The sequence below is a fragment of the Scyliorhinus torazame genome, chromosome 3, assembly GCF_047496885.1.
Source record: "Scyliorhinus torazame isolate Kashiwa2021f chromosome 3, sScyTor2.1, whole genome shotgun sequence".
Lineage (NCBI taxonomy): Eukaryota > Metazoa > Chordata > Chondrichthyes > Carcharhiniformes > Scyliorhinidae > Scyliorhinus > Scyliorhinus torazame.
The window spans coordinates 187,551,647-187,578,844 of record NC_092709.1 but is presented as its reverse complement, the minus strand read 5'-3'; the positions used below and the strand labels follow the sequence as shown (position 1 = coordinate 187,578,844).

The window sequence follows — 27,198 nt, the reverse complement described above, 5'->3', positions numbered from 1 at the left end:
AAGCATTTAAATTACACATTCAAACGATCAATCTGAACAACTAAATATCTGACTATAATTGTATCATGGCATGCTGTCAGGAATAATTAATCTACAAATCCATAATCACTTCTTAATCACAATAACATTTATATATACACACAAAAGAGCAAAGATAGGGATCAAGGTGGAAAACAAAATGCACTATTTTTTAAGCATTTGCAAGTTAAATAAAACTGCAAAAAAAAAAAAGAATAAACTCAATTTATTTCTTGCATTGTACAAACCTAGTTATTGAGCAGCATTAACATTTTAAGCATGATGTCTTTGTTACATGTTTTACGGAGGAAATGTACATAATTTGTATTCCAACAAAATGAAATCCTGTACAGTCACTATGGAATGAGACTTCTTCAAACTTGTCTAATTAAAAGTTTAATTGATCATAAGTTTTAAATAGTCTTTAGGTATTATAGAATTTTAAAATGTGATAGATTTGTATAAAAAATGATGTACACATCTCTTGTCAAGGTTTAGAATAGTCATTAATGGTGAAGTAGTGCTGTGCAATCAATGTTTAATGCTTGGTGCTCTTTTTCTTTGTCTCAACAGAGGTATTTTCAATTGGAAAATATTTTCCTCATTGGAACTTCACACCCGATAACACAATAATGCTAATAACTAAGAGCAGAGCAGCATTATCATACAAATTACTTTTCTTGAGTCAACACTTTCCCCACCATTATTGTATCAAACTTAAAAATGTTGTATTTTTACTGCTTTAAAACAATAGCAAATATCAAGCAGGATGAAGAATTTTATTAGTTAAAACCTGGGTGTCACATTTGCAAACTCAATTTTGTGCAAAAGGCTACAAAAGTTAAAACTTAGTTTTACTTATTTGAAAAACCTTAATTTACCCACAATCTCACTCATAGATCTAGGTCCTCTCAAATTTTACTTTGTATCAGCACAAGATAAACATTTTGCAGTGGTAAAAAATCCTATCCAACTGAAATGCATGTTAGAATAATCAATGAAACAAGAGTAAATGGCTCAAATTTCAGCAGCCTCAAGATATTTCAAAATGGACAGTTCTTAACCTTCTGTGCTGAAATTTCAAAACACTACAAATATAAATGAAAGACTTCGGACAATTATTCACAACAAATTTTAAAAGGGTGGAATATACTACGATGAGTACATTTATCAGAACACATTTCATGTTAAAAGATGCTTTACCCTGATAGGAGTCAAATAGGCACTCTTAAGTATACCAGGATCAAAGTTTCACTGTATTCAATCTGCTCAATATCCCTGAGTGTTACCATTTAAAAAAGCACTGCACAGTTAAATGTTTGATATTGCACAGTAACTCTGAAAACTCATATGAGATAGTTGCATACTCAGAATTAGGAAGAAATTTTCTCGTCAAATCATCCTTCAATTCAACTTAATTTTCACAACACCTTGCTGTGGCTCGGTGAACCTATAACAAAGCAAACATGCATTAAGTCACTTCAGTCATCAATTGTAGTACTCTTGTCTGAGTCAGAAGATTGTGGATTCAAATCCCACTCCAGAGACTGTCGGTTTTTTCAGGTGGATGTAAAATATCACATGAAACTATTTTGATGAAGGGAACGGGAACTATCCTCAGTGTCCTGATCAACATCATTAAAAAAACTGGTCATTGCTCCAATGCTGTTCGTGGACGTTTGCTATGCTCACACTAGCCACCTGGTTTCTTAGTTTAGAAGTACTTCATTCACTGTAAAATGCTTTGGAATGCTCGGAGTTCATGAAAGGTGTAATATAAATGCATTAATGTATATTCATATTTTGTATGTAGTTAGGATTAAATAAAAATTGATGCATTTGACAATATTAATCACTTGATGACAATAGACATTATACCAATAATGCAAGCCTACTTACCTGAACATTTTAGATTAACGAGCTTGGCTAAAAGCCTAGTGTTTTCTTTTTGTAATCAATATGGTTGTGGTGATACCAGGTATTGCGGTACCTGAGAGGTGGATGACCATTGGCTAGGCCCAGGAGTCTACCATTGGCTGACGTACATAGCTCCGCCCTGAGAGGCAGAGTATAAGAACCGATGCCATCCCAGCAGCCTTCACTTTCTGTATCGAAGCTGCTGGGGAATAGTTCGAGCAGATTAAAGCCTATTAGTTATGACTCACCTTGTCTTGAGAGTAATTGATTGCGCATCAATTTAATCTGCTACAACTTCAGTGAAGGGATGGATCTCCATATCAAACCGGAGTGCCTTCAGTTCAGCCCCCACGCGGACAACTCTGCTGCTATCTTCAAACATTGGCTGGCGTGCTTTAAGGGCTACCTCGACACGGCCGCCGACACCCCCACGGAAAGACAAAAAATGCACCTTCTACGCTCGCGGGTCAGCCCTGGGATCTACCCTCTGATCGAGGAGGCGGAGAATTATGCTGCGGCGATCGAGTTGCTAGAAGGACACTATATCCGTCCTGTGAACCAGGTCTACGCTCGTCACCTGCTGGCAACTAGGAGGCAAAGCCCTGAGGAAACGTTGGAAGACTTCTATCTGGCACTGCTCGTGCTGGGCCGGAACTGTTGCTGCCCGCCAGTTTCGGGGAACGAGCACACGGAACTTTTGATCAGGGATGCTTTCGTGGTAGGTATGACTTCCCCCGACATCCGCCGCAGGCTCCTAGAAATGGACACTCTTGGACTGACTGAGGCACGGGCCCTGGCGGGGTCCATGAACGTTGCTTATAAAAACGCGCTGGCTTTTGCTCCATGACGCACGGCGGCCCCCTGGGCTGCGTGGCACCCCTCTGCAGCAGCCCCTCAGACCTTCTCCCTGACCCCGCAAGCCTGCGCGGCGAGACGGCCCGCTACCGCCGCCGGACACCACTGTTTCTTCTGCGGGCAGGCGAATCATCACCGCCCGCGCTGCCCGGCCCACACCGCCACCTGCAAAGGGTGCGGCAAGAAGGGCCACTATGCCGGGGTCTGCTGGGCCCGCGACGTGGCCGTGGTATCCAGCGACTATCGGCAGCCCCCTTTCAGGCCCCGGCCCTCCAAAGCCCACTGCCACCCCCCTGATCTCAGGCCGCGTGCGATCTGCGGCCGCGACCATTTTGCCCCCCGGCCACCACGCTGTACGGGTGGGCGCCGCCATTTTGTCCCTCGCTGCCGCCATCTTCTTTGTCCCCGGACTCCATGTGCGATCCATGGCTGACGCCATCTTGGAAAGGGCCTCAGGCCCCCAGCACAGTCGACTACACGCTGCCTGACCAGAACTCGAACTCTCCATTACTGCAGCTGGCCTCGGTGACTCTGGACCAGAGTCGGCCCCGAACGCTTGCAAAAGCTACAACGACGATCTCCATCAACGGCCACGGGACGTCGTGCTTGATCGACTCCAGGAGCACGGAGAGCTTTGTTCACCCCGACACGGTAAGGCGCTGTTCTCTTGTCACCCATCCCGTAAACCAGAGGATCTCCCTGGCCTCTGGGTCACACGCGGTGGAGATAAAGGGGTTCTGCCTAGCGAACCTCACTGTCCAAGGCCGGGAATTCCACAATTTACGCCTGTACGTCCTGCCGCACCTCTGCGCAGCCACCCTCCTTGGGCTGGATTTCCAGTGCCATTTGCAAAGCCTGCCCTTGAAATTGGCGGCCCTATACCCCCCTCACTGTCTGCGGACTCGCGACCCTTAAGGTCGACCCGCCCTCCCTGTTTGCGAACCTCACCCCGGATTGCAAACCCGTCGCCACCAGGAGCAGACGGTACAGTGCCCAGGACCGACCTTCATCAGGTCAGAGGTCCAAAGGCTGCTGAGGGAAGGGGCCATCGAAGCGCGCAACAGCCCCTGGAGCGCTCAAGTGGTGGCGGTAAAGACCGGGGAGAAACATAGGATGGTCATTGACTACAGCCAGACCATCAACAGGTTTACGCAGCTGGATGCGTACCCTCTTCCCCGTATAGCCGACCTGGTGAACAGGATTGCGCAATACAAGGTTTTCTCCATGGTGGATCTCAAGTCTGCCTACCACCAGCTACCCCTCCGTCATGGTGACCGAACACTGCCTTCGAAGCAGATGGGCGGCTCTATCACTTTTTAAGGGTTGCCTTCAGTGTCACAAACGGGGTCTCGGTCTTCCAACAAGAGGTGGACCGAATGGTTGACCGGTATGGCTTATGCGCAACATTCCCGTATCTTGATAACGTCACCATCTGCAGCCATGACCAGCAGGACCACGACACCAATCTCTGAAAATTTCTCCAGACCGCGAATATCCTTAATCTGACTTACAATAAGGATAAATGCGTGTTTAGCACCGACCGTCTAGCCATTCTGGGCTACGTAGTGCGAAGTGGAGTCATAGGCCCCGACCCTGAGCGCATGCGCCCCTCATGGAGTTTCCCCCTCCCTCACTGCCCCAAGGCCCTAAAGCGCTGCCTCGGTTTCTTCAGCTATTATGCACAGTGGGTCCCCAATTACGCCGACAAGGCTCGACCCCTGATCCAGTCCACAACCTTCCCCCTGTCGACGGAGGCCCGCCAGGCCTTCTGCCGCATCAAAGCAGACATTGCTAAAGCCACGATGCGCGCCATCGACGAGTCCCTCCCCTTCCAGGTCGAGAGCGATGTGTCTGACGTAGCTCTGGCGGCCACCCTCAACCAGGCGGGCAGGCCCGTGGCTTTCTTCTCCCGCACTCTCCATGCTTCCGAAATTCGCCACTCCTCGGTCGAAAAGGAGGCCCAGGTCATAGTAGAAGCTGGCGACACTGGAGGCATTACCTGGCCGGCAGGAGATTCACTCTCCTCATGGACCAACAGCCGGTTGCTTTCATGTTCGATAATGCGCAGCGGGGCAAGATTAAGAACAACAAGATCTTGCGGTGGAGGATCGAACTCTCCACCTACAATTACGAGATCTTGTACCGTCCCGGGAAGCTGAACGAGCCTCCTGATGCCCTGTCCCGCGGCACTTGTGCCACCGCACAAGTGGACCGCCTCCGATCCCTCCACGAGGACCTCTGCCACCCGGGGGTCACTCGTCTCTGTCATTTTATCAAGGCCCGCAATCTGCCCTACTCCATCGAGGAGGTCAGGTCCCTCACCAGGGACTGCCAAATCTGCGCGGAGTGCAAACCGCACTTCTACCAACCAGAGAAAGCACATCTGATAAAGGCATTCCGTCCCTTTGAACACCTCAGCATGGACTTCAAAGGCCCCCTCCCCGCCACCAACCGCAACACGTACTTCCTGAACGTGACTGACGAGTACTCCCGGCTCCCATTCGCCATCCCCTGCCCAGACATGACCACAACCACCGTCATCAAGGCCCTCCAGGGTATCTTTACACTGTTCGGTTTCCCCGCGTACATTCACAGTAATAGAGGGTCCTCCTTTATGAGTGACGAACTGCGTCAATTCCTGCTCAGCAAAGGCATCGCCTCGAGCAGGACGACCAGTTACAACCCCTGGGGAAACGGGCAGGTAGAGAGGGAGAACGGAACAGTCTGGACGACCGTCTTGCTGGCCCTGCGGTCCAGGAATCTCCCAGTCTCCCGCTGGCAGGAAGTCCTCCCGGTCGCCCTTCATTCCATCCGGTCGCTGCTCTGTACTACCACAAATCAGACACCTCATGAACGTCTCCTTGTTTTCCCCAGGAAGTCCTCCTCCGGGACCTTGCTCCCAACCTGGCTAGCGACACCCGGACCCATCCTGCTTCGGAAACATGTGAGGGCGCACAAGTCGGACCCGTTGGTCGAGAGGATCCACCTGCTGCACGCCAACCCCCAGTACGCCTATGTAGCGTTCCCGGACAGCCGCCAAGACACGGTCTCCCTTCGGGACCTGGCGCCCGCAAGAGCCCCACGCGCCCCCACACCAGTGCCCCCACCCTCACCGCAACACCTGACCGGAGTGTCAGTACTCCCACCGCCCCTGCCTCGGCCCGAACAAGCGCCGACGCCCCCTACAGGCCCCCCCCCCCCCCCCCCCCCCCGTCCTGCCCACTTTTCGCCCCAAAGGCCGTCTAGGGGCAACGAAGCTGCCTGGGAGGACGACACCACGTTCCCGGAATCGCAACCACCGAAGCCCAGACGCTCGAGAAGGACGACCAGGCCACCTGATCGACTAATTGCTGCACCAAGAACACTTTGCTATTACCCTCGACATCACGGCACCTCAATACCTGGTCCTACCATGCGAAAGGCGACATTAACGCTGGCCATCACCCCGCCGGGTGGTTTTTTTTTTTTTTTTTTTTAAACAGGGGGTGAATGTGGTGATACCAGGTATTGCGGTACCCGAGAGGTGGATGACCATTGGCTAGACCCAGGAGTCTACCATTGGCTGATGTACATAGCTCCGCCCTGAGAGGCGGAGTATAAGAACCAATGCCATCCCAGCAGCCTTCACTTTCTGTATCGAAGCTGCTGGGGAATAGTTCGAGCAGATTAAAGCCTATTAGTTATGACTCACCTTGTCGAGTAATTGATTGCGCATCAATGGTAATCAACAGATTAACCCCAACTACCTTATCAAGAATGGTCAGTGCAAGATCAAGCACTGTCAACAGCCAAGAGTCAGAATATCAGAGTGTGTGAGTGGCTACAAGGTTGAGAATGTTACAAAGCTTTGAGGGAATTCCAAGAGGACAATGAAAACTTAAAATATAATTTGTTTGGGAAAGACAGCCAATGCAGGTTAGTCGGAATGGGGTTGTGATATTATGTGAAATATTCAGGATACAAAGGGCTGCTGTCATATCATAATTAACCACTAGATGGAGGCTAGATGCAGAACTATATAAAGCACTGACTCACAGGCTTCTGGGAGAAGGCTGGAGAAGAGCAGTGAGAGAATGTAGAGTACAGTTATCGATAGAGTGGAGAGACTAGTGCTAGTAGAGTGTAGATTATTGTGTACTATAGGAGTAAGTGGTTGAGCTTTAATAAGTAGGGTAAATAAAAGTTAGCTTTATTAATGAATTTAGTTTCTGTGGTCTTTGTGAACACTACAACATCCATCCTGATAACAGAATCACAAAGAACATCATAGGGGTGACAGACAATTGGACTTAGCATGGTTCAGTATACGGGCCGCTGCATTTTGGACAAGTTGTAGTTTTTGGAGGATTGAACATGGGAAGCCAGTGAGGAAAATAATGGAGAAATCAAACCTTGAGGTGACAAAGCAAGGTTAAGGATTTCAGTAATAGAGAGCACGAGAGAGAAACAATGTTGCAGAGATGAAAATGAACTATTGACAATTCATAGGATGCAGGGTTTGAAACACTGAATATCAAGATATCAATCACATGATATTACTAAACCTGAGAAAGTAACTGGAGATGAGGAAAGGGAGAGAGTTCCTGCTAGAAGTTGAAAATGTCTTCTCCATGATCATTTAAAAGTCACTGGGCAAAATTTTCCACCTCGCGCTTCCAGTAGCGGAGTTACCAATGAAGCGGAGAATCCAACAGTTGTGAAGAAAACGGGATTGGCGCCCGTTTCCAATGCCCTGGCCTCCTGCTGGCATCGGGATTGAGGTTCGCATCCTATGCCAGAGAGCCGGGAACCATATTCTCCAGGCCCGCATCATTCTCCGGTCCTCTGGGCCGGGAGTCAGATGGGTCAGAATTAAGATGGGTCCTGACAAACATGGCCCTGATGCGCTGCACCTCACGGTGGGTCAAGTAGCTGCCGCCGCTAGAGGGGGATCTAGCGGGGGGGGGGGGGAGGTTTAACTGGGTTGCTGCTGCTAAGGAGAAGGGGGAGCTGTTATGGGATGGGGTGGTCGAGGCGGGAGGGCACCGTCGGGGGGATACACAGGTACGTGGGAACCGGGTGAGGAGCTGGGTTAAAAAAGGGGATGGCTAGTCGACAAAGGGGGGGGGGGGTAAAGAGCCCCCCAACCCGGCTGATCACGTGGAACGCGAGAGGGCTGAACGGGCCGATTAAAAGGGCACGGGTACTCACACACCTAAAGAAATTAAAGGCAGATGTGGTTATGTTGCAGGAGACGCATCTGAAACTGAGGCAAAGACCATAGTGGCGGATAGTGGGGGTAGATATGTGATGGTGAGTGGTAGATTGCAAGGGGAGGCGGTGGTTCTGGTGAACGTATACGCCCTGAACTGGGATGATGCAAATTTTATGAGGCGTATGTTGGGACGTATCCCGGACCTGGAGGCGGGAAAGTTGGTAATGGGGGGAGACTTCAATACGGTGCTTGATCCAGGGCTGGACCGGTCGAGGTCCAGGACCGGGAGGAGACCGGCAGCGGCCAGGGTGCTCAAGGACTTCATGGAGCAGATGGGAGGGGTAGACCCCTGGAGATTTAGTAGGCCTAGGAGTAAGGAGTTCTCATTTTTTTCCCATGTTCACAAAGTATACTCACGGATAGACTTTTTTGTCTTGGGAAGGGCACCGATTCCGAAGGTGACAGGGACGGAATATACGGCCATAGCTGTTTCGGACCACGCTCCACATTGGGTAGACCTGGAGGTAGGAGAAGAACAGCACCCACTCTGGAGAATGGATATGGGCTTAATGGCGGATGGGGGGATATGTTTAAGGGTGAGGTGGTGCATCGAAAGGTACTTGGAGCTTAATGACAATGGAGAGGTTCAGGTGGGAGTGGTCTGGGAGGCGTTGAAGGCGGTGGTTAGAGGGGAACTGATATCCATAAGGGCACATAAAGGGAAGCAAGAGGGTAAAGAAAGGGAGCAATTGCTGAAAGTACTTTTGAGGGTGGACAGGCAATATGCGGAGGCACCGGAGGAGGGACTGTACAGGGAAAGACAAAGGCTACATGTGGAATTTGACCTGCTGACCACGGGTAAGGCAGAGGCACAGTGGAGGAGGGCACAGGGTGTACAGTATGAGTATGGCGAGAAGGCGAGTCGGCTACTGGCCCACCAATTGAGGAAGAGGGGAGCAGCGAGGGAGATAGGTGGGGTGAGAGATGAGGAGGGAGAGATGGAACGGGGAGCGGAGAGAGTGAACGGGGTGTTCAAGGCATTTTATGAGAGGTTATATAAGGCTCAGCCCCCGGAAGGGAAGGAGGGAATGATGTGTTTCTTGGATCAGCTGGAATTCCCTAAGGTGAGGAGCAGGACAGGGCGGGACTGGGAGCACAGATTGAGATGGAGGAGGTGGTAAAAGGGATTGGGAGCATGCAGGTGGGGAAGGCCCCAGGACCGGACGGATTCCCGGTGGAATTTTATAGGAAGTATATGGACTTAGTGGCCCCACTTTTGACGAGAACCTTTAATGAGGCTAGGGAAAGGGGGCAGCTGCCCCCGACTATGTTGGAGGCAACGATATCGCTCCTTTTGAAGAAGGAAAAAGACCCGCTGCAGTGTGCTCCTACAGGCCCATTTCCCTTTTAAATGTAGATGCTAAGCTCCTGGCCAAGGTGATGGCGACGAGGATAGAGGACTATGTCCCGGGGGTGGTCCACGAGGATCAAACTGGGTTCGTTAAGGGGAGACAGCTGAATACGAACATACGGAGGTTGCTAGGGGTAATGATGATGCCCCCACCAGAGGGGGAGGCGGAGATAGTGGTGGCGATGGACGCCGAGAAAGCATTCGACAGAGTGGAGTGGGATTATCTGTGGGAGGTGCTGAGGAGATTTGGTTTTGGAGAAGGGTATATCGGATGGGTACAGCTGCTGTATAGGGCCCCGGTGGCGAGCGTGGTCACGAACAGACAGAGGTCTGATTACTTCCGTCTTCATAGAGGGACGAGGCAGGGGTGTCCCCTGTCTCCGTTACTGTTTGCATTGGCGATTGAGCCCCTGGCCATAGCACTGAGGGGCTCCATGAAGTGGAGGGGAGTACTCAGGGGAGGAGAAGAACACCGGGTATCCTTGTATGCAGATGATTTATTGCTGTATGTTGCGGACCCAGTGGAGGGGATGCCTGAGATAATGCAGACACTCAGGGAGTTTGGGGAATTTTCAGGGTACAAATTGAATATGGGTAAGAGTGAGTTGTTTGTGGTGCATCCGGGGGAGCAGAGCAGGGGAATAGATGACTTACCGCTGAGGAAGGTAACAAGAGATTTCCGGTACTTCGGGATTCAGATAGCCAGGAGTTGGGGAACCTTACATAGGCTTAATTTAACAAGATTGGTGGAACAGGTGGAGGAGGATTTTAAGAGATGGGACATGGTGCCCCTGTCACTGGTGGGTAGGGTGCAGACGGTCAAAATGGTAGTCCTCCTGAGATTCATCTTTGTGTTTCAGTGCCTTCCGGTGATGGTCACGAAGGCCTTTTTCAAGAGAATTGAGAAAAGTGTCATGAGTTTTGTGTGGGCCGGGAAGACCCCAAGAGTGAGGAGGGGGTTCTTGCAGCGTAGCAGGGATAGGGGGGGGGGGGCTGGCACTACCGAGCCTAAGTGAATACTACTGGGCCGCCAAGATCTCAATGGTGTATAAGTGGATGGGAGAAGGGGAGGGAGTGGCATGGAAGAGATTGGAGATGGCGTCCTGCAAGGGAACCAGCCTACAAGCAATGGTGACGGCGCCGTTGCCGTTCTCCCAGAAGAAATACACCACAAGTCCAGTGGTGGTGGCAACACTAAACAGTTGGGGGCAGTGGAGACGACATAGGGGAAGGACGGGAGCCTTGGTGCGGTCCCCGATAAGAAATAACCATAGGTTTGTCCCGGGGAGAATGGATGGGGGATTTGGAGCATGGCAGAGAGCTGGGGTTGTGCAACTGAGAGATCTGTTCGTAGACGGGACGATTGCGAGTCTGGGAGCGCTGACGGAAAAATATGGGTTGCCCCAAGGGAATGAATTTCGATACATGCAACTGAGGGCTTTTGCGAGGCAGCAGGTGAGGGAATTCCCGCAGCTCCCGATGCAGGAGATTCAAGATAGAGTGATCTCAGGGATATGGGTGGGGGATGGTAGGGTGTCGGATATATACAGGGAAATGAGGGACGAGGGGGAGATCATGGTAGATGAGCTGAAGGGGAAATGGGAAGAGGAGCTGGGGGAAGAGATTGAGGAGGGGCTGTGGGCTGATGCCCTACGTAGGGTAAACTCGTTGTCCTCGTGCGCCAGGCTAAGCCTGATACAATTCAAGGTTTTACACAGGGCGCATATGACCGGAGCAAGGCTCAGTAAATTTTTCGGGGTAGAGGATAGGTATGGGAGATGCTCGAGAAGCCCAGCAAACCACACCCACATGTTTTGGTCATGTCCGGCACTGCAGGGGTTCTGGGTGGGGGTGGCAAAGGTGCTTTCGAAGGTGGTGGGGGTCCGGGTCGAGCCAGGCTGGGGGTTGGCTATATTTGGGGTTGCAGAAGAGCCGGGAGTGCAGGAGGCGAAAGAAGCTGATGTCTTGGCCTTTGCGTCCCTAGTAGCCCGACGAAGGATATTGCTTATGTGGAAGGAAGCCAAACCCCCGGGCCTGGAGACCTGGATAAATGACATGGCAGGGTTTATAAAACTAGAACGGATAAAGTTCGCACTAAGGGGTTCGGCTCAAGGGTTCACCAGGCGGTGGCAACCGTTCATTGACTACCTCGCAGAACGATAAAGGAAATGGGAAGGTAGCAGCAGCAACCCGGGGGGGGGGGGGGGGGGGGGCAGAAAGAGGGCCCGGGTGGGTCCTCAGGGATATTTGTGTATAGATATTTGTACCAGGTTATGTATATTGGATTGCTTGATTTTATTTTTGGAGAGATATTATTTTTGGTATGGCAGTTGCCATTTAGTTTATGTATTATTTATTTATTTGTTAAAACGGCCACTGTTATTTATACTGTTTTATTGTTGTAAAAAGGAAAACCTTTGTATTGTTTTGTTTGGCCAAAAATCTTTGAATAAAATATATATTTTTTTAAATTGCTGCCCCCCCCCCAAATCCATCCGAGGGCCACCCTCCCACCCACAATGCAAGATCAGCCCACCCCACTCCCACCAAATAAAGAGACGCCTCAAATAAAGAGACGCCTCAAATAAAGAGACGCCTCAAATAAAGAGACGCTTCAAATAAAGAGACGCTTCAAATAAAGAGACCCCCTAAATCAAGAGACCCCCTAAATCAAGAGACCCCCTAAATCAAGAGACCTCCTAAATCAAGAGACCCCCTAAATCAAGAGACCCCTCCAAACGCCAGAGACTCCAAAAAAAGAGACCCCACAGAATTAGTGCCTTCCAATCACCTCCCTTTATGGATGAGTGATTTTAAAGTGGTCAGCTAGAAATTGACTGCACTTAGTTCTGTTTCACGTGGTCCAGGAGCTGTCAATCAAAGCTTGATGTTTAAAAAGATTGCGGTTAGAGCACTTCAGTTACTCAACCGTGAAGGAAGATGAATGGAATAATGCTGACACCTGTGTGGGTGTGTGGAAGTTGTCAATCACAGCCTAGTAAAATCGATATCAAAGCAAAATGAATAAATGGCTTACAGATCAATGCTCTGAAAAGGTTTAAACACAGCTGACTGCTTTTCTCTTTCCATGAATCGACAGATGGTGCTTCCTGTGTCTTAGCCAGTAGGTGTATTGTCCAGTAATTATTTTCACTGTCTCTGTCTGGTCTGCTCTCAAGCTTCCAGACTGGGGATCTTTCTTCTGGGGGGCCTGCTAACAGGGGTCGCTCTTCTGGGGGGCTCCCTTTTATAAAATAACTTTTGCAAATAAGGGGCAGTTTAGCATGGGCATTCCACCTACCCAGGGAGGGGGGCTGAACTGCAATGCGGCGGAGGAGTTTCGGGGGGTGGGAGGCCAGCCACGGGACCTCACTATCGGGCCGCACGCTCAAAATTGCAGCCGGATAGTGGAAATCTGCATGGCGAAAGTTTGGAAATTGCTTCCTGATTTGCGCTCCCGCTGGTGCAATTATGCTCTGGCGGGAGAACATGGGGCTGGATTCTCCGATTTTGAGGCTATGCCCGGAGGAAGTATCTGGTTCTACGACCCTCCGATCAGTGAGGGACTAGCAGCTGCGCTACGTAAAACTCCCGGCCTTCACAAAATAAACAACAGGAGAATTGCCAAGTCCGTGAACACGCATGTGCACGGCGACGATACAGCGGTCGCGCCATACAACATGGCACCGGCCATGCGTGGACTCTTCCTGTCAGATAGTGCCCCCCTGGACTCCCCCCCCCCCCCCCTCCCCCACGACCAGTCACCCCAGCCAGCGGCACGGCTCCTCACAACCCCCTCCCCCGGACTGTGGCGCCGCTGGACATAATCCGCAGCTGTCACGCTGGGTTCCCAACCGTTGAGACCACACGTGCCCCGCGTGGTTGGGAACTCGGCCCATTGGGGCCGGAGCATTGGGGAAGGGACTTCAGGCAACGACCTGAGGCCATCCCAATGGCGTGCAGCGTACTCCCCGTTGACGCCGTTTTGGAGGGGGCAGAGCATCGGAAAACAGGTGCTGCCCCTGATTCGGTCGTAAAAGTGGGTTCTCCACTCGATCGCCGATTACAGAATCGGTGTCGGGGAATGGAGATCCGGCCCATAGTCTACTAAATGGAGAATTCCACCCATTGTAATTTTATTATTCTGCAATCCTGTTCCTCCTAACCAAAAAGCAAGGGCCCAGCATTGCATGATTCTCTTCTGTGTTTTTTTAAACAATCTACATGGATGTTTGAGAAATAGGAAAAATCCACAAAATATTTTTCCACTCAATATTAAATATAATTTCTTTAAAATCAGGACGATAGTTTAAACATGTTAATAGATAGACAAAAAAATGTTACTTCACCCCACAGTAATGTAATCCTCTACTCTAATTGACAGAAGGCAGAAAACAAGATTTAAAACAGTGCATCAAGCAGGACATTCCTCTGATATTGTTCGGCAATCAAAATTTAAGTAAATGCACAGTCTAAGTGTACCTGAAGTTGTGGGTTTTGAGGTAGTCAATGACAGCTGGTTTGATGCGTGCTACTCCCCCTTGGCTGTGACATCCCCTCCCAGTTATGACAGCCAGGTAGGGTTTACCACCTTTTTGCTGGTATTCTGAAACAAGACATTGTAACAATTGAAGCACATTTTGTCACTTTATGAAATAAGAATTTATAAACTCAATTACACAATGATCTACACAAGAGTTTTAATGGTATATTATGGTTTTAATGAATTTATTTAGGCTCTTAATTAGATGGGTTCAGCTAAAATCTTAGCTATTAATAAGTTATTTCCAGAAAAAAAACCAATAAGACAGCCATCAAGATATTCAACCTAATTCTACTTGCTTTCACGTTACGATTTTAATTTTCTTTCTCAGCCTTACTTCAACTTGAGCAGTCTCACCTCTAGGTCAGTAGGTCATGGGTTCAAGCCCGATTCCAGAGTTTGAACACATAACATCGACTGACAATTCAGAGCAGCACTGAATGAATGCCGTTTCATAGGTGCCACCATCTCTTACAGGGAACATTAAACACACATCTGCTATTTCAGGGTGATGTAAAAGATCCCATGGCACGAAGCAAAGAATTTCTGAGTATTCTGGTCATCATTAATTCTCAATAAACGTTACTGAAATAAATGATCTGATCATATTTAAATCAAATCATGAAAGAAACTGCATGAGTTCAAGTTATTTTCATTCCAAGGGCGGCACGTGTCTGGAATAAAAATGGTGGAGGCTGCTGCAGTATCAGGGTCCATTTCACTAACTGTGGAGATTTTAGCGATGGAGCTCGAGAGATTACGCCAGGAGGTCTCAGGGAGACCATGAGAAAGCAATGTATTTTTAAAAATATTTTCATTAAGCTTTTGTTATTTTATACAAAAATACAAACTTCAGTGAACTAACAACTGAAAACCATACTCTAATCTGTGCAGTCCCACCTTCTCAAAACATGTCCCCCCCATCCCCCTGCCACCAAAAGCTAAAAGTGACCAATTCCAGGAAATACAATATAAATGGTTGCCATCTCCGGTAAAACCCTTCAATTGACCACCTCACTGTGTATTTGACCTTCTCGAGGTGCAAATTCATTTAGTTCGCTAGCCAAGCTGAGGGACTAGGTGGCACCGCCAGCTTCCAGCTCAACAGGGCTCACCTCTGAGCAACTAACGAGGTGAAGGCTAGGACATCTAACCCCGCACCCATCCACAGCTCCAGCAAGTCCCAGTACCCAAATAGAGTCACTGAAGGACAGCGCTCTAGCTCAGGTGTTCAGGATCGCCGATATGGTGCTAAAAAAAAAACATCCAAAAACCCACAAGCTTGGGACAGGACTAGAACATGTGGGCGTGTTTAGCGGACCACCTCGAACAGCGCTCGCACCTATCCTCAACCCCCCCCTAAGAAGCAACTCATTCTGGCTTTAGTAAAGTGCACCCTAAACACTACCTTGAGCTGGATCAGGCTCAGCTTTGCACAGGATGACGTGGCGTTCGCCGAGAAGGGCCTCACTCCACACCTCCTCCTCTAATATAGGCCCCAGCTCCTCCTCCCATTTGGCCTTCACTCCTTCCACCGGGACCGAACCTCCCAAAATCTGCCCATAAGGGCCAGACATTATACTCTCTTCCGATACCGAACAGGAAAGGATCCTCTCCAACAAGGATAACAGCGGCGCCACCGGGAATACTGGAATCATAAGTCTAACAAAATGTTATTCCACGAAGTACCTAAACGCGTCAGAGCCCAAAAGACAAATTTCTCTTTCATTTCTTCCAGGCTGACAAACCACCCCTCCAGGAATAATGAAATGATATGAAATGAAATGAAATGAAAATCGCTTATTGTCACAAATGAAGTACTGTGAAAAGCCCCTAGTCGTGACATTCCAGCGCCTGTTCGGGGAGGCTGGTACGGGAATTGAACCGTGCTGCTGGCCTGCCTTGGTCTGCTTTCAGAGCCAGCGATTTAGCCCTGTGCTAAACCAGCCCCTCACTCACTCTTTCCAGTACCTTTCCCTTCCACATCCCAATTGAGCATTCAACTTTGTCAGCTCGAACAAGTGGTGAACACAAATTGGGATCAGCCTTAACACGGAACCCAGCTTGAAATGCTGATGGGAGTTGCCTCCATATCTTTAAAATGGAGACAACAACCGGGTTTGACGAGTACCTTGCCGAAGCAAATGGCAGACACCATCACCTGTGCCCCAAACTGGACCCTTTGCACATCCCAGACTCCAACCGCACCCAGGTAGACCCTGGGTCCCTACATCACCCCAACACCTTCTTCACATTGGCAGCCTGGAAATAAAACATCAGGGGCGGAATTCTCCGACCCTCGCCGGCGGGCCGCGCAAATCGCGCCACGCCGCCCCGATGCTGGGACGCGATTCTCCGCAGAGGTCGGTGTGGCGCCGGTCGGGGTATGTGCCGACTCTCCGGCCCGGCTGGCGCGCTGATTCTCCGACCCGGATGGGCCGTCACCAAAAAGCCGAGTCCCACCAGCGCCGTTCTAACATCCTCTGAGCCGGCGGAACCTCGGCATTGAACGGACCGGGGCGGCCTCCATTGTGACCTGGCCCGTGATCGGGGCCCACCGATCAGCAGGCCGGCCTCTCTGTCGGGGGGCTTCCTTTCCTCCGCGCCGGCTCCTGTAGCCCTGCGCCATTTGGCATTGGGGCTGGCGCAGGGAAGGCGGCCACTGCGCATTCGCTAGTTGGCGCCGGCCCAACTGCGCATGCACGGACCCTGCGGCGCCACGTTCACGCCTGATCGGCAGCTGGAGCGGCATGGGCCGCTCCAGCGCCATGCTACCCCACTGTGGCCCGGAGAATCGGGTCTCAGAATGGGCGCCGACGCCGGAGTAAAACACTCCCGTTTTTACGCCGGCGTCGGCACTTAGCCACCCGATGGGAAAATCGCGCCCCAGATTTGGCAGCGCAAGATCCCCTAATTGTCTACCCCTCTGTAGGACAGACCTCCGAATCCTTGGGAGTTTTCCCCGCCCACATGAAGGCTGATAAAGCTGCTCAACCGCCCGGTAAATGACTTGGGTAAAAATACCAAAAGACAATGATTTTGTAGGAACAGGAATCTTGGCAAAATGTTCATCTTGATTGATTGAACCCAGTCTGCCAAAGACAATGGGAGCAACCAAGTACATGGCAGCCTTGACCCTACTCACTAGGCAGGTAAAATTCAATTTCCGGAGCCGCGCCCAATCCCGAGCCACATGGAGTCCCAGATACTGAAAGCTTGTTCTAGCCGGGCAGAAAGGCAGCCCCCCCCCCCCCCCACCCCCCGACTGTCTACCCTCCCCGAGGTGTTGACCAAAAAATACTCGCTGTTCTCTAAATTTAACTTGTATTCAGAGAAGGGCCAAAGCTTGTCAGTATACGCAGTGTGTCTCCCATAGCTGGCCCCAGGTCCTTCACATGTAACAGAAGATCATCTGCATACAAGAGCACCCTGTGTTCCACACCACCCTAACTATTTCGCACCACTCTTTTGAGACCCTCAGGGTAATGGCCAGAGGCACAATCACTAACGCGAACAGAAGGGGAAACATAGGACACCCCTGACTCATCTCCCTATGCAACCGAAAAGACCGCAAACTCATGGTGTCGGTGCGAACATTGGCAAAAGGAACCTCATACAACAAACGAACCTACAACATAAACCCAGGGCCAAACCCAAACATCTCCAAAATCCCAAACAGGTACCTCCACTCAACTCTATCGAACACTTTATCTGCATCCAATGACACAATTATCACAAGTTCCAGCACAGCCACTGGAGTGTGAACCACATTCAGCAGTCACCTCATATTGGACGACAATTTTCCGTCCTTTACAAACTACCTCCGGGAGACAGGGTTCTAGCCAATAGCTTTGCGTCGACATTCAGTGGAATCCTTATCCTTTTTCAGATGAGAGATGGGTGCCTGCCCAAGTGTCTCAGGGATGCCATTAAACATCCCCATCAATTACAGAACCAGATGATCCACAAACTTCTTGTAGAATTCCCCGGGAAACCATCTGGCCTGGTGCCTTCCCCGTCTGCATCTGTCGCAATGCAGTTCGAAACTCCTCCAAGCCCCTCAGTGCGTCCAGCCCTTCCCGCAATTCCTCCCCCACCTTGGGGAACTCTAAAATCTCTATCATTCCCAACTCGTCCCCTGGCAGCTCCGACCTGTAAAACTTCTCATAAAAGGCTCGAAATGCCGCATTCACCTTGGCTGGGATGGAAGCCAGCCTACCCTCCGAATCCCTAATTTGAATGATTTCCTGAGCAGCCTCCTCCCACCTTAGCTGGTGAGCCAAAAGCCGGCTTGCCTTCTCCAAATACTCCTACACCACCCCCCTCAAACACTTCAGCTGGCGCACTATCCACATACAGCAGGTCAAACTGCACTGGCAGATTTTAACTGCATGCCAAGAGTTCCAGCATTGGGTCACTCGCACACCTCTGGTCCACTCCCAAAATCTCATCAACTAACTTCTAGCACTCCTTCCCAGCCTCCCCGTTCATTTGAGCCTTATATATGATCTCCCCTCTAAGCACCGCCTTCAACACCTCTCACGGAGTAGAGGGCGAGACCATCCCATTCTCATTGAACTCCACATATTCCCTTATGGTTCTCAAAACCCTACCCCAGAACCCCATATCTGGCAAAAACCCTACATCCAACCTCCATCCCTTGCTACGTCCAGCCCGCCTCAAACTCTAGGTCTACCAAATGTGGAGCATGGTCAGAGATAACCACAGCCGAATATTCCGCCTTCTTCACCCGGAGAGGAGTCCTCCCATGACAAAGTAATCTATTTACGAGTACACTTTGTGCATCAGAGGTAAAAAAACGATACCCCTTTACTCCCACAGTGCATAAACCGTCGCGGGTCCGCAGCCAGTCTCCACGATGTATGCAGAAAGCACCTTCTCCATCCCAGAAGGAGCGATCGACTTCAGCTTGGAGCGATCCAACTTAGGGTCTGATACACAATTTAAATCCCCCCGCCAGTGGCACAGTGGTTAGCACTGCTGCCTCACGGCACTGAGGACCCGGGTTCGATCCCGGCCCCAGGTCACTGTCCGTGTGGAGTTTGCACGTTCTCAGTGTCTGGGTGGGTCTCACCCGCACAACCCAAAGATGTGCAGGGCAGATAGACTTGCCACACTAAATTGCCCCTTAATTGGAAAATAAAGAATTGGAAGTTTTATTAAAATTGCCCCAGAATCAGTTTGAGTGTCCAAATCGGTATTGGGGCCAACAGCTGCCTTATAAAGGTTACATCATCTCAATTTGGGATGTACACGTTTACCAAGATTATCGACTTTCCCTCCAGTGTGCCTGCAACCATCAAATACCCACCCCCCCCGATCAGCCAGGACATTCCCCGCCTGGAAGCCTGGAAGTTATTGATTAAAATCCCCACCCCCCCGGGTCAAAACCATCTACCTGGAATATACCGGCCATGACCATATTTGGACAGTTGGTAAGAGGGGACCATGTGACAAGTTAGCCAGCTCTCTTTTATCTTTTAAGAAACTCTTTTCTCCAGACCAGGGGCAGAAATGAAATGAAAAATGAAAATCGCTTATTGTCACAAGTAGACTTCAAATGAAGTTACTGTAAAAAGTCCCTAGTCGCCACATTCCGGCGCCTGTTTGGGGAAACAGAGGAAACACCAAAATGGCAAAACCACTATATGGGCCTCCCTCTCTCTCACCATCTTGCAGGCATGAACCCTGTCAGCTGTTTGAAGACTCACGTGCAGACAGATTGTTTAAAAAACATCAACCAAGTAGCAGCTACCTCGGGAAGAAAAGATACATTGACTGCAAACATCTCCAAACCGGCTGGCCTTCGAATCCAGAAAGACCACCAAGCCAGACCGGAACCATCCCAGTCATCAATCTCCAAGAGTTGCATATTTTTCACTTTCCCAAGACTATAAAAATTCTGTTTAATCTATCCTGCTATTTTGTAACTCATTGATGCATGTGTGTGAGCGTAGAATGTGTGCGAACATGAAGGTAATTTTAAAATTATTTTACGTAGACCAGGTTAAGTACCATAAATACTATTATCTTTTCTTCTTCAGAGATTCAAGAAAACCTGTGTGCGCCTTTTATAATTCCAGCATTTAAACAGTTAAACACTTACTAGGGAAGTAAACGTGGTGCGGGAAGGGTTTCATTTCATGGGGCTTTAGCATCAGTATTAGAACAGGAGAGATCTGTACCGTTGGGACAGTCACCACCTGAACCGATCTGAGACCAGTGTTCCAATGAAAAAGATAAAAAGGGTGGTCTCAAGGACTTTAAACTAGCAAGTGTGCGTGTGTGTGTGTGTGGGGGGGGGGGGGGGGGGGGGGGGGGAGGTAACGCTACAGGAGGCAAAATGGTTAATGGGAAGCAAATAGCAGGTTAGCACGTGGGTAGGTGGGTTCAACTACTTGGAAAGTTATGAAAAAAGATAAAGGGAAGAAGAATTAAGATGTTATTAATGGAGGTGATAGGATGCAAAAATAAGGTATTAAAATCGCTCGTAGCATTCGAAACAAGATAAATGAGTTGACGGCACAAATCATCGCAAATGAGTATGATTTAGTGGCCATTACAGAGACATGGTTGCATGATGGTCACAACTGGGTGTTAAATATCCAGGGGTATCAGACTATTCGGAAGGACAGACAGGAAGGTAAGCGAGGTGGTGTAGCACTGATATTTAAGGATGACATCAGGGCCATAGTGAGAGATAATATAGGTTCTATGGAGAAAAAGTTTGAATCCAATTGGGTGGAAATTAGAAACAGCAAGGAAAAAAGGTCACTGATAGGTGTAATCTATAGGCCACCAAATAATATCACAGTGGGACTGGCAATTAACAAAGAAATAACAGATGCATGTAAAATCCCCCAATGATCATGGGGGATTTTAATCTAAATGCAATTGGTCTAACAGGTCCGTCATTGCAGCCTTGAGGAGTTCATAGAGTGTATCTGCGATAGTTTCCTCTAACAGTATGTAATGGAACCTACAAGGGAGCAAGCTATCCTAGATCTGGTCCTGTGTAATAAGACAGGAATAATTAATGATCTCATTGTTAGGGATCCTCACGGAAGGAGCGATTATAATATGGTTGAATTTAAAATACAGATGGAGTGCGAGAAGGTAAAATCCAATACCAGTGCCTTGTGCTTAAACAAAGGAGACTACAATGTGATGAGGGAGGAGTTGGCTAGGGTAGATTGGGAGCAAAGACTTTGTGGTGGGACAATTGAGGAACAGTGGAAGACTTTCAAAGAAATTTATCACAGTGCTCAGAAAATGTATATACCAGTGAAAAGGACTGTAGGAAAAGGGATAATCAACCAGGGTATCAAATTGAAAGAAAATGCATACAAAGTGGCAAAGATTAGTGGGAAACTAGAGGATCTTTAAAGGTCAACAGAAAGGGATAACGCGGTGGTTAGCACTGTTGCTCCACAGCACCAGGGTCCTAGATTTAATTCCTGGCTTGGTTCATTGTCTGTGCAGAGTCTGCACGTTCTCCCTGTGTCTGCATGGGTTTCCTCCCACAAGTCCCGAAAGACATGTTGTTGGGTCATTTGGACATTGTGAATTCTCCCTTTGTGTACCCGAACAGGCGACGGAATGTGGCGACAAGGGGCTTTCACAGTAACTTCATTGCAGTGTTAATGTAAGCCTACTTGTGACAATAAAGATTATTATTATAATACCACGAAAAAAGCTAAAAAGAAAAGCAAGTTAGTTTATGAGTGTAAACTAGCTCAGAGTATAAAAACAGATAGCAAACGTTTCTACAAATATATAAAACGAAAACAAGTAGCTACGGTAAACATTGGTCCTTTAGAGGATGAGAAGAGAGATTTAATAATGGGAAATGAGGAAATGGCTGGGACATTGAACAGGTGTTATGTGTCGGTATTCACTGTGGAAGACACAAATAACCTGCCAACAATGGTTGGCAAGGGCTATGGCAGGTGAGGACTGAAAAACGATCATTAACACTAAGAAGGTTGGACAAGCTAATGGAGCTAAAGGTAGACAAGTCTCCTGGCCCTGATGGAATGCATCCGAGGGGACTAAAAGAGGTGGCGGGGAAACAGCAAATGCGCTCATGGTAATTTACCAAAATTCTCTGGACTCTTGGGCAGTTCCGGCAGATTGGAAAATAGCAAAGTTGATGCGAATTTTGAAAAAGGAGGTAGACAAAAGGTGGGTAACTATAGGCTGGTTAACTTAACTTCTGAAGTGGGGAAAATGCTTGAATCTATCATTAAGGAAGAAATAGCGAGACATCTGGATAGATATTGTCCCATTGGGAAATGCAGCATGTGTTCATGAAAGATAGGTCATGTTTGACTAATTTAGTGGAATTCTTTAGGACGTTACGAGCGTGGTGGACAACGGGGAACCGGTGGATATGGTGTATCTGGATTTCCAGAAGGCATTTGACAAGGTGCCACAGAAAAGGCTGCAGCATAAGATAAAGGTGCGTGCATTATAGATAATGTATTAGCATGGATAGAGAATTGGTTAACTGACAGAAAGCAAAGAGTGGGGATAAATGGGTGTTTTTCTGGTTGATGATCTGTGGCTAGTGGTGTCCCTCAGGGATCAGTGTTGGGTCTGCAATTGTTTACAATTTACATAGGTGATCTGGAGTTGGAGACCAAGTGTAAGGTGACAAAGTTTATATCGCATAGATTACACTAAGATGAGTGGTAGAGCCAAGCGTGCAGAGGACACTGAAACCCTACCTCTCCTCACTTGATCATAACAGAAGTCTGAAAAGAGCAATGATAAATAGACAGAGACAAGGAGAATAACAGTTTCTTCCTCTTTCAGAAGTTGGTTCTCAATAATTTCTTGACCATATGCATTACCAGTGACCTACCATTGATCTTATCAAGTAGCACATTTTCTAGGTGGTACTGGGCTTCTTCCACATGAAGGCCATGCAGGTCTAAAACATTTTGTGGAAGCAATGATACATTCACTCGCTTCAAAATGTTTGCAGCAGCTCTGTAGTTGGCTTCTTTCATCTTCTCTCCATGAAGGTGACCCTTTAAAAGTACTTGATATTAAAATTCAAAACATAACATTGCAGGCACAGTTAAATTAATACATTTTTAACCAAGTAAAATAATACTTTTTGCATCAAAGGATTGATTGGTGCAATTCCAGTAAACGTAACACAGCTTTCAAGGACATAGTCTCACTATTTAACTTCCTGAATACTCTTCAGAATTGTGTCACCGACACAAAAGTTTCACAAGTGTGAACTTCATTTATAGTAGAAAGTAACTTACATATTCTGATCATTTAAATTAAAACACATTGGGCTGAATTTTCATTTTGCGGACAGGTAACAGGAGTCAGGACTGTTTCGATCCCAAATCTACCCCCTGTAGCCACCTGGGTTGGCCACTTCCCGACGTAAAATGGAGAACAGCAAAGGCTGAAGGGAAATTCAGCCAATCCAGGCAAAAACTAGCAGGTGCAAGTTTACTGTGTATTAGACTCTGCAAAAACCCAGACAGCATAGATACAAGCAGCCATCTGCATAGTAATGTAGCAGCCATCTACATAGTAATGAGCGATCCTCGGGAACAATCGAAACATTTGAGGTAAACAAGGTCAAACCAGACTCCTCGGTGCCAGCAGGAGCCAACACAAAAGAGGTTGACGGACACTTAAAGACCGCCCAATGATCACGGAACAGCTCCAGTATTGGAGAAATCGAACCAAGCGATTGGAACAAAGTCCAATCACTTGAAACCAGGTACGGGGTCCGCCCCGAAAGGCGGGAAGCCCCTGGGGACTATAAAGTAAAGCCCCCAAGTTCAAATCGTCCTTCTTGACAGGGTCACTCAGCAACGCGAACCAACCCTTGACAGTGACCTGTCCAGCTGCCTCCAAAGAACGCAAGTCTCAAGTCAACGCGAGCTACGAGATAGGCGCTCCTAGCTACCAGTCCATACCAGCTTTTGAATCCCGCAGATTCAGAACCCGAACAAAAGGCCATTTGTTCCCCTGACCTGGTGGGCCAGTCCGAAGCTAAGTATAAGCCTGTTAGTTATAGAAATAGCTTAGAAAGTAGAGTTTATGCATGAGTAGTGATTTACTGTGTATAATAAATGTGCTTTGAATCTTACTAATTGGTGTATTGAGTGATTGATCATTACTTGAACTTGAACCTCGTGGCGGTATCATAAAGATACCTGCCGACTCTAGAGCAAAGGTTATAAAACAGAGCCAATTGAACCAACCAAAAGTTAGCAACATATTACTGGCGACATCCTGACAGGACCCGATCTAGAAGTGGCTTAACCACTCCGGGAGAACCCAAAATTTGAATTAGAAATCCAATTGGGAACAGAAAAACCACAATTGTTCAAGCAGTTCTGATCAATCCTCATAATTCGGAAGTGTGTAAATGCATGCGTAACTAGCAGGGCGATAAGGTAATACTGATAGATTCTTTGTTGCGACAAAACTGTCGGGAGTTTGTATTCCGGAAAATAGCGAAAGCCGTACCCGTAATTACAGCACCGCCTTAGTACCCCTCTCGTTCCAAATTTAAGAAAGCATTCAGATAGGAAAGATGGCAATGCAGGCAATGCAACGCCTCATGAACCCCGAAGTATTTGTGGTCGCAGCGACCAGCAACAGTAGAGTAGGACAGTGTCCCGTTTGGGAAGAGGAAATCAGAAAGTACCTCAAAGGGAAAGGATGGCCCCTTTGGAGCGAATTCTGTGACAATGAGGAAACAGGTCCTGGGAGTATAGGACATACTTGGTGGGAGAACCTGAGCGAGATTCACAAGAAGAGCTTAGGAAAAGCTCGCAAGCCGATGGCAATCGTGTCCAGTTTGGCACAATTGCGAGGCACAGAGGAGGTCGTTAGGACTCTCCGGAAAAAGATAGAAGGCGTACATCGAATGAGCAAGGTCGATGTCAGTGAGGTAGAGAAAGAGAATGTAGAATTAAGGAGGAAGTTGGCAGCAAAAGACGGAGAGGTAGATGGTGCCAAGTGGGCACACCAGTCTTGTCTGGCGCAAGCAGCTTCCAATCCCAGTACGAAAAGGCCTATCAGGACACGCAACGTGCAGTCCTGGTACGAGAGGAAACAGAGAAGCAGGTAGAGGCATTGCAGAGGCAGTGTAGTGACCTGAAGGCAGCGTTAAGAGCACTCCATGCTGCCACCACGGAGCAAAGACAAAGCTCATTAGACCACGCAAAGTGCCGGAAGCAGATTGCAGAACTGCAATCTCTGCTTTCAGTTCAAAAAAGATTCCAGGAAACCTTTTTATATCACAGCTAGATGAGGAAGACGGCCCTGATTGGGAAGAATTGAGTGAGACAGCGCAGAGATATGTTCAGGGACCATGTGCGCAGGGAAAGCCGCAGAAGAGAAAAGCGCCCCATCCCCCCCACACAGAGCAGATAGTTAAGGCTCCAATGAACCCAGTCACCACCCACTGCACAGCCACATCGGACGACACGGAATTTCTGTACACCACCCCCTTAACAGTGACCCAATTATGGGACGCGTGCGATAAAATCAAACCGCTCCTCCCCACCTCAGACCCCCGCCACTTCTTTGCCAGAGTAAAGCAGCAGGCAACCATGTACGGCCTGGACGAGCGTGTGCACGTCAAGCTCACAGTTTTGAGTGTAGACCCTTCGGTCGTAGCAGCCCTTCCCGACCCACAGAACGTAGGAGGAGGCACCCTTGCAGAAATGCATACCGCAATCCGAGACGTGATCGGGTATAACAGGGGTGACCCTGTAGATGACCTCAATAAGTGCAGGCAAAAGAAAACCGAGCACCCCACAGCGTTTGCTGGATGCTTGTGGATCCATTTCGCAGCAATTTTCGGAGACTTAGACCGTGCCCATTTGTCTCCAGACAACATGGCCAAATGGACCTGCACCCTTATCTCCCATGCCACAGAAACAGGACAAAAAGCTTGTGCCAATTATGATCCCTCAGAGGAGGCTCATAATGAGAAATGGGTTGTAAAAAGATTGTTCCGCACCTGGGAGCAATCTGTTCAAAACAAACCCGCAGTTAAAAATCCCGAAGAACCGCAGGCAGAAGCAGGCATACACGCAGTTAAGGCACACCAGAACCCCGCATGGGTAAACGAAGGCAAGAACAGCCCCCACAAAAGCCCCAGGAGTGTTACAACTGTGGACAGTTGGGACACTTTGCAAGAGAATGCAATGCCCCACGAAAGCAACAGAGAGCCCAGCACACAGGCACTCTAAATAAAACCAGGACAAAGCCAATACACAGCGTTAGCACCCGTTCAGATCAGACAGACCTGACCGGAACGGACTGACGGTGTTCGGGCTCCCCCAGTTGGGTCTGCGACACCCTTTGGGATAGGTCCGGCCGACCAGTAGTTGCAGCAAAGATTCGGGGACAACCCATCGAGTTTCTCTGGGACACAGGAGGGTCCCGCACCACAATCAATTCCTCCACCATGTTTCAAAAGGACACGTGGCCCACGACAGCCACCATCACCCTCAACGGCTTTACAGGCCACTCACAGCAGGTACACATCACAGCCCCTGTACCCATTCAAATCGGCAACATCACCACCAAGCACCCCATAGTTTTAGTCGATCTATCCCACACAGCAGAACACTTTTTAGGCATAGATTTTATGAATTCCCACAATCTGTCCTTTGATCCAGTCAACCAGTCTGTCTGGAAAATGGCAAAATCCGCAAGAGCCCCTGCAACGCTCACCATAGGAGAATATGCGAACAAAATTAGCGCAGTAGACGAATTTTGGTTTGACCCGACCACGATTAGCACGGACAAGCAGGTTAGGGCAGTTTTACAAAGGAACAGGAGAGCATTCGCGACCCACAAACACGACTGTGGCTGGATGACTGGCTCCGTACAAATCACAGGACCTGACCCTACACCCCAAAAGCAATATGGATTTCCCCAAGAGGCAGAGGGAGAAATCGCAAAAGTTATCGACAGCTTATTAGAGCAAGGCGTACTCAGATCAGTAGCCTCCACTAATAATGCCCCGATTTGGTCAGTGAGAAAGCTCGATGGATCATGGCAACTGACCATCGAATCCCGGGAACTCCACAAAATCACCCCCGCAGTAGCCACAAGTCCTGAGACCATGCTCAAACAGGGACTCAACTCACAATTCTGTACGGTTTTGGACATCAGTAATGGATTCTGGTCCATTCCATTGGCAAAAGCGTGCCAATACAAATTTGCCTTCACTTTGAA

General features: G+C 48.7%; 1 protein-coding gene across 1 annotated transcript in view; it reads right to left on the bottom strand.

The window, feature by feature from the left end:
- Positions 1-225: 225 nt before the first annotated feature.
- n4bp2 (NEDD4 binding protein 2) overlaps positions 226-27,198 on the bottom strand; it is a 164,990-nt gene continuing 138,017 nt past the window's right edge. The window contains exons 14-16 of the mRNA XM_072496602.1: positions 22,826-22,994; positions 13,878-14,001; positions 226-1,468 (exon numbers count right to left, since the gene is read on the bottom strand). Coding sequence (XP_072352703.1) covers positions 1,423-1,468; positions 13,878-14,001; positions 22,826-22,994 — 339 coding nt within the window. The 3' untranslated portion in view covers positions 226-1,422. The remainder of the gene's footprint in view (positions 1,469-13,877; positions 14,002-22,825; positions 22,995-27,198) is intronic.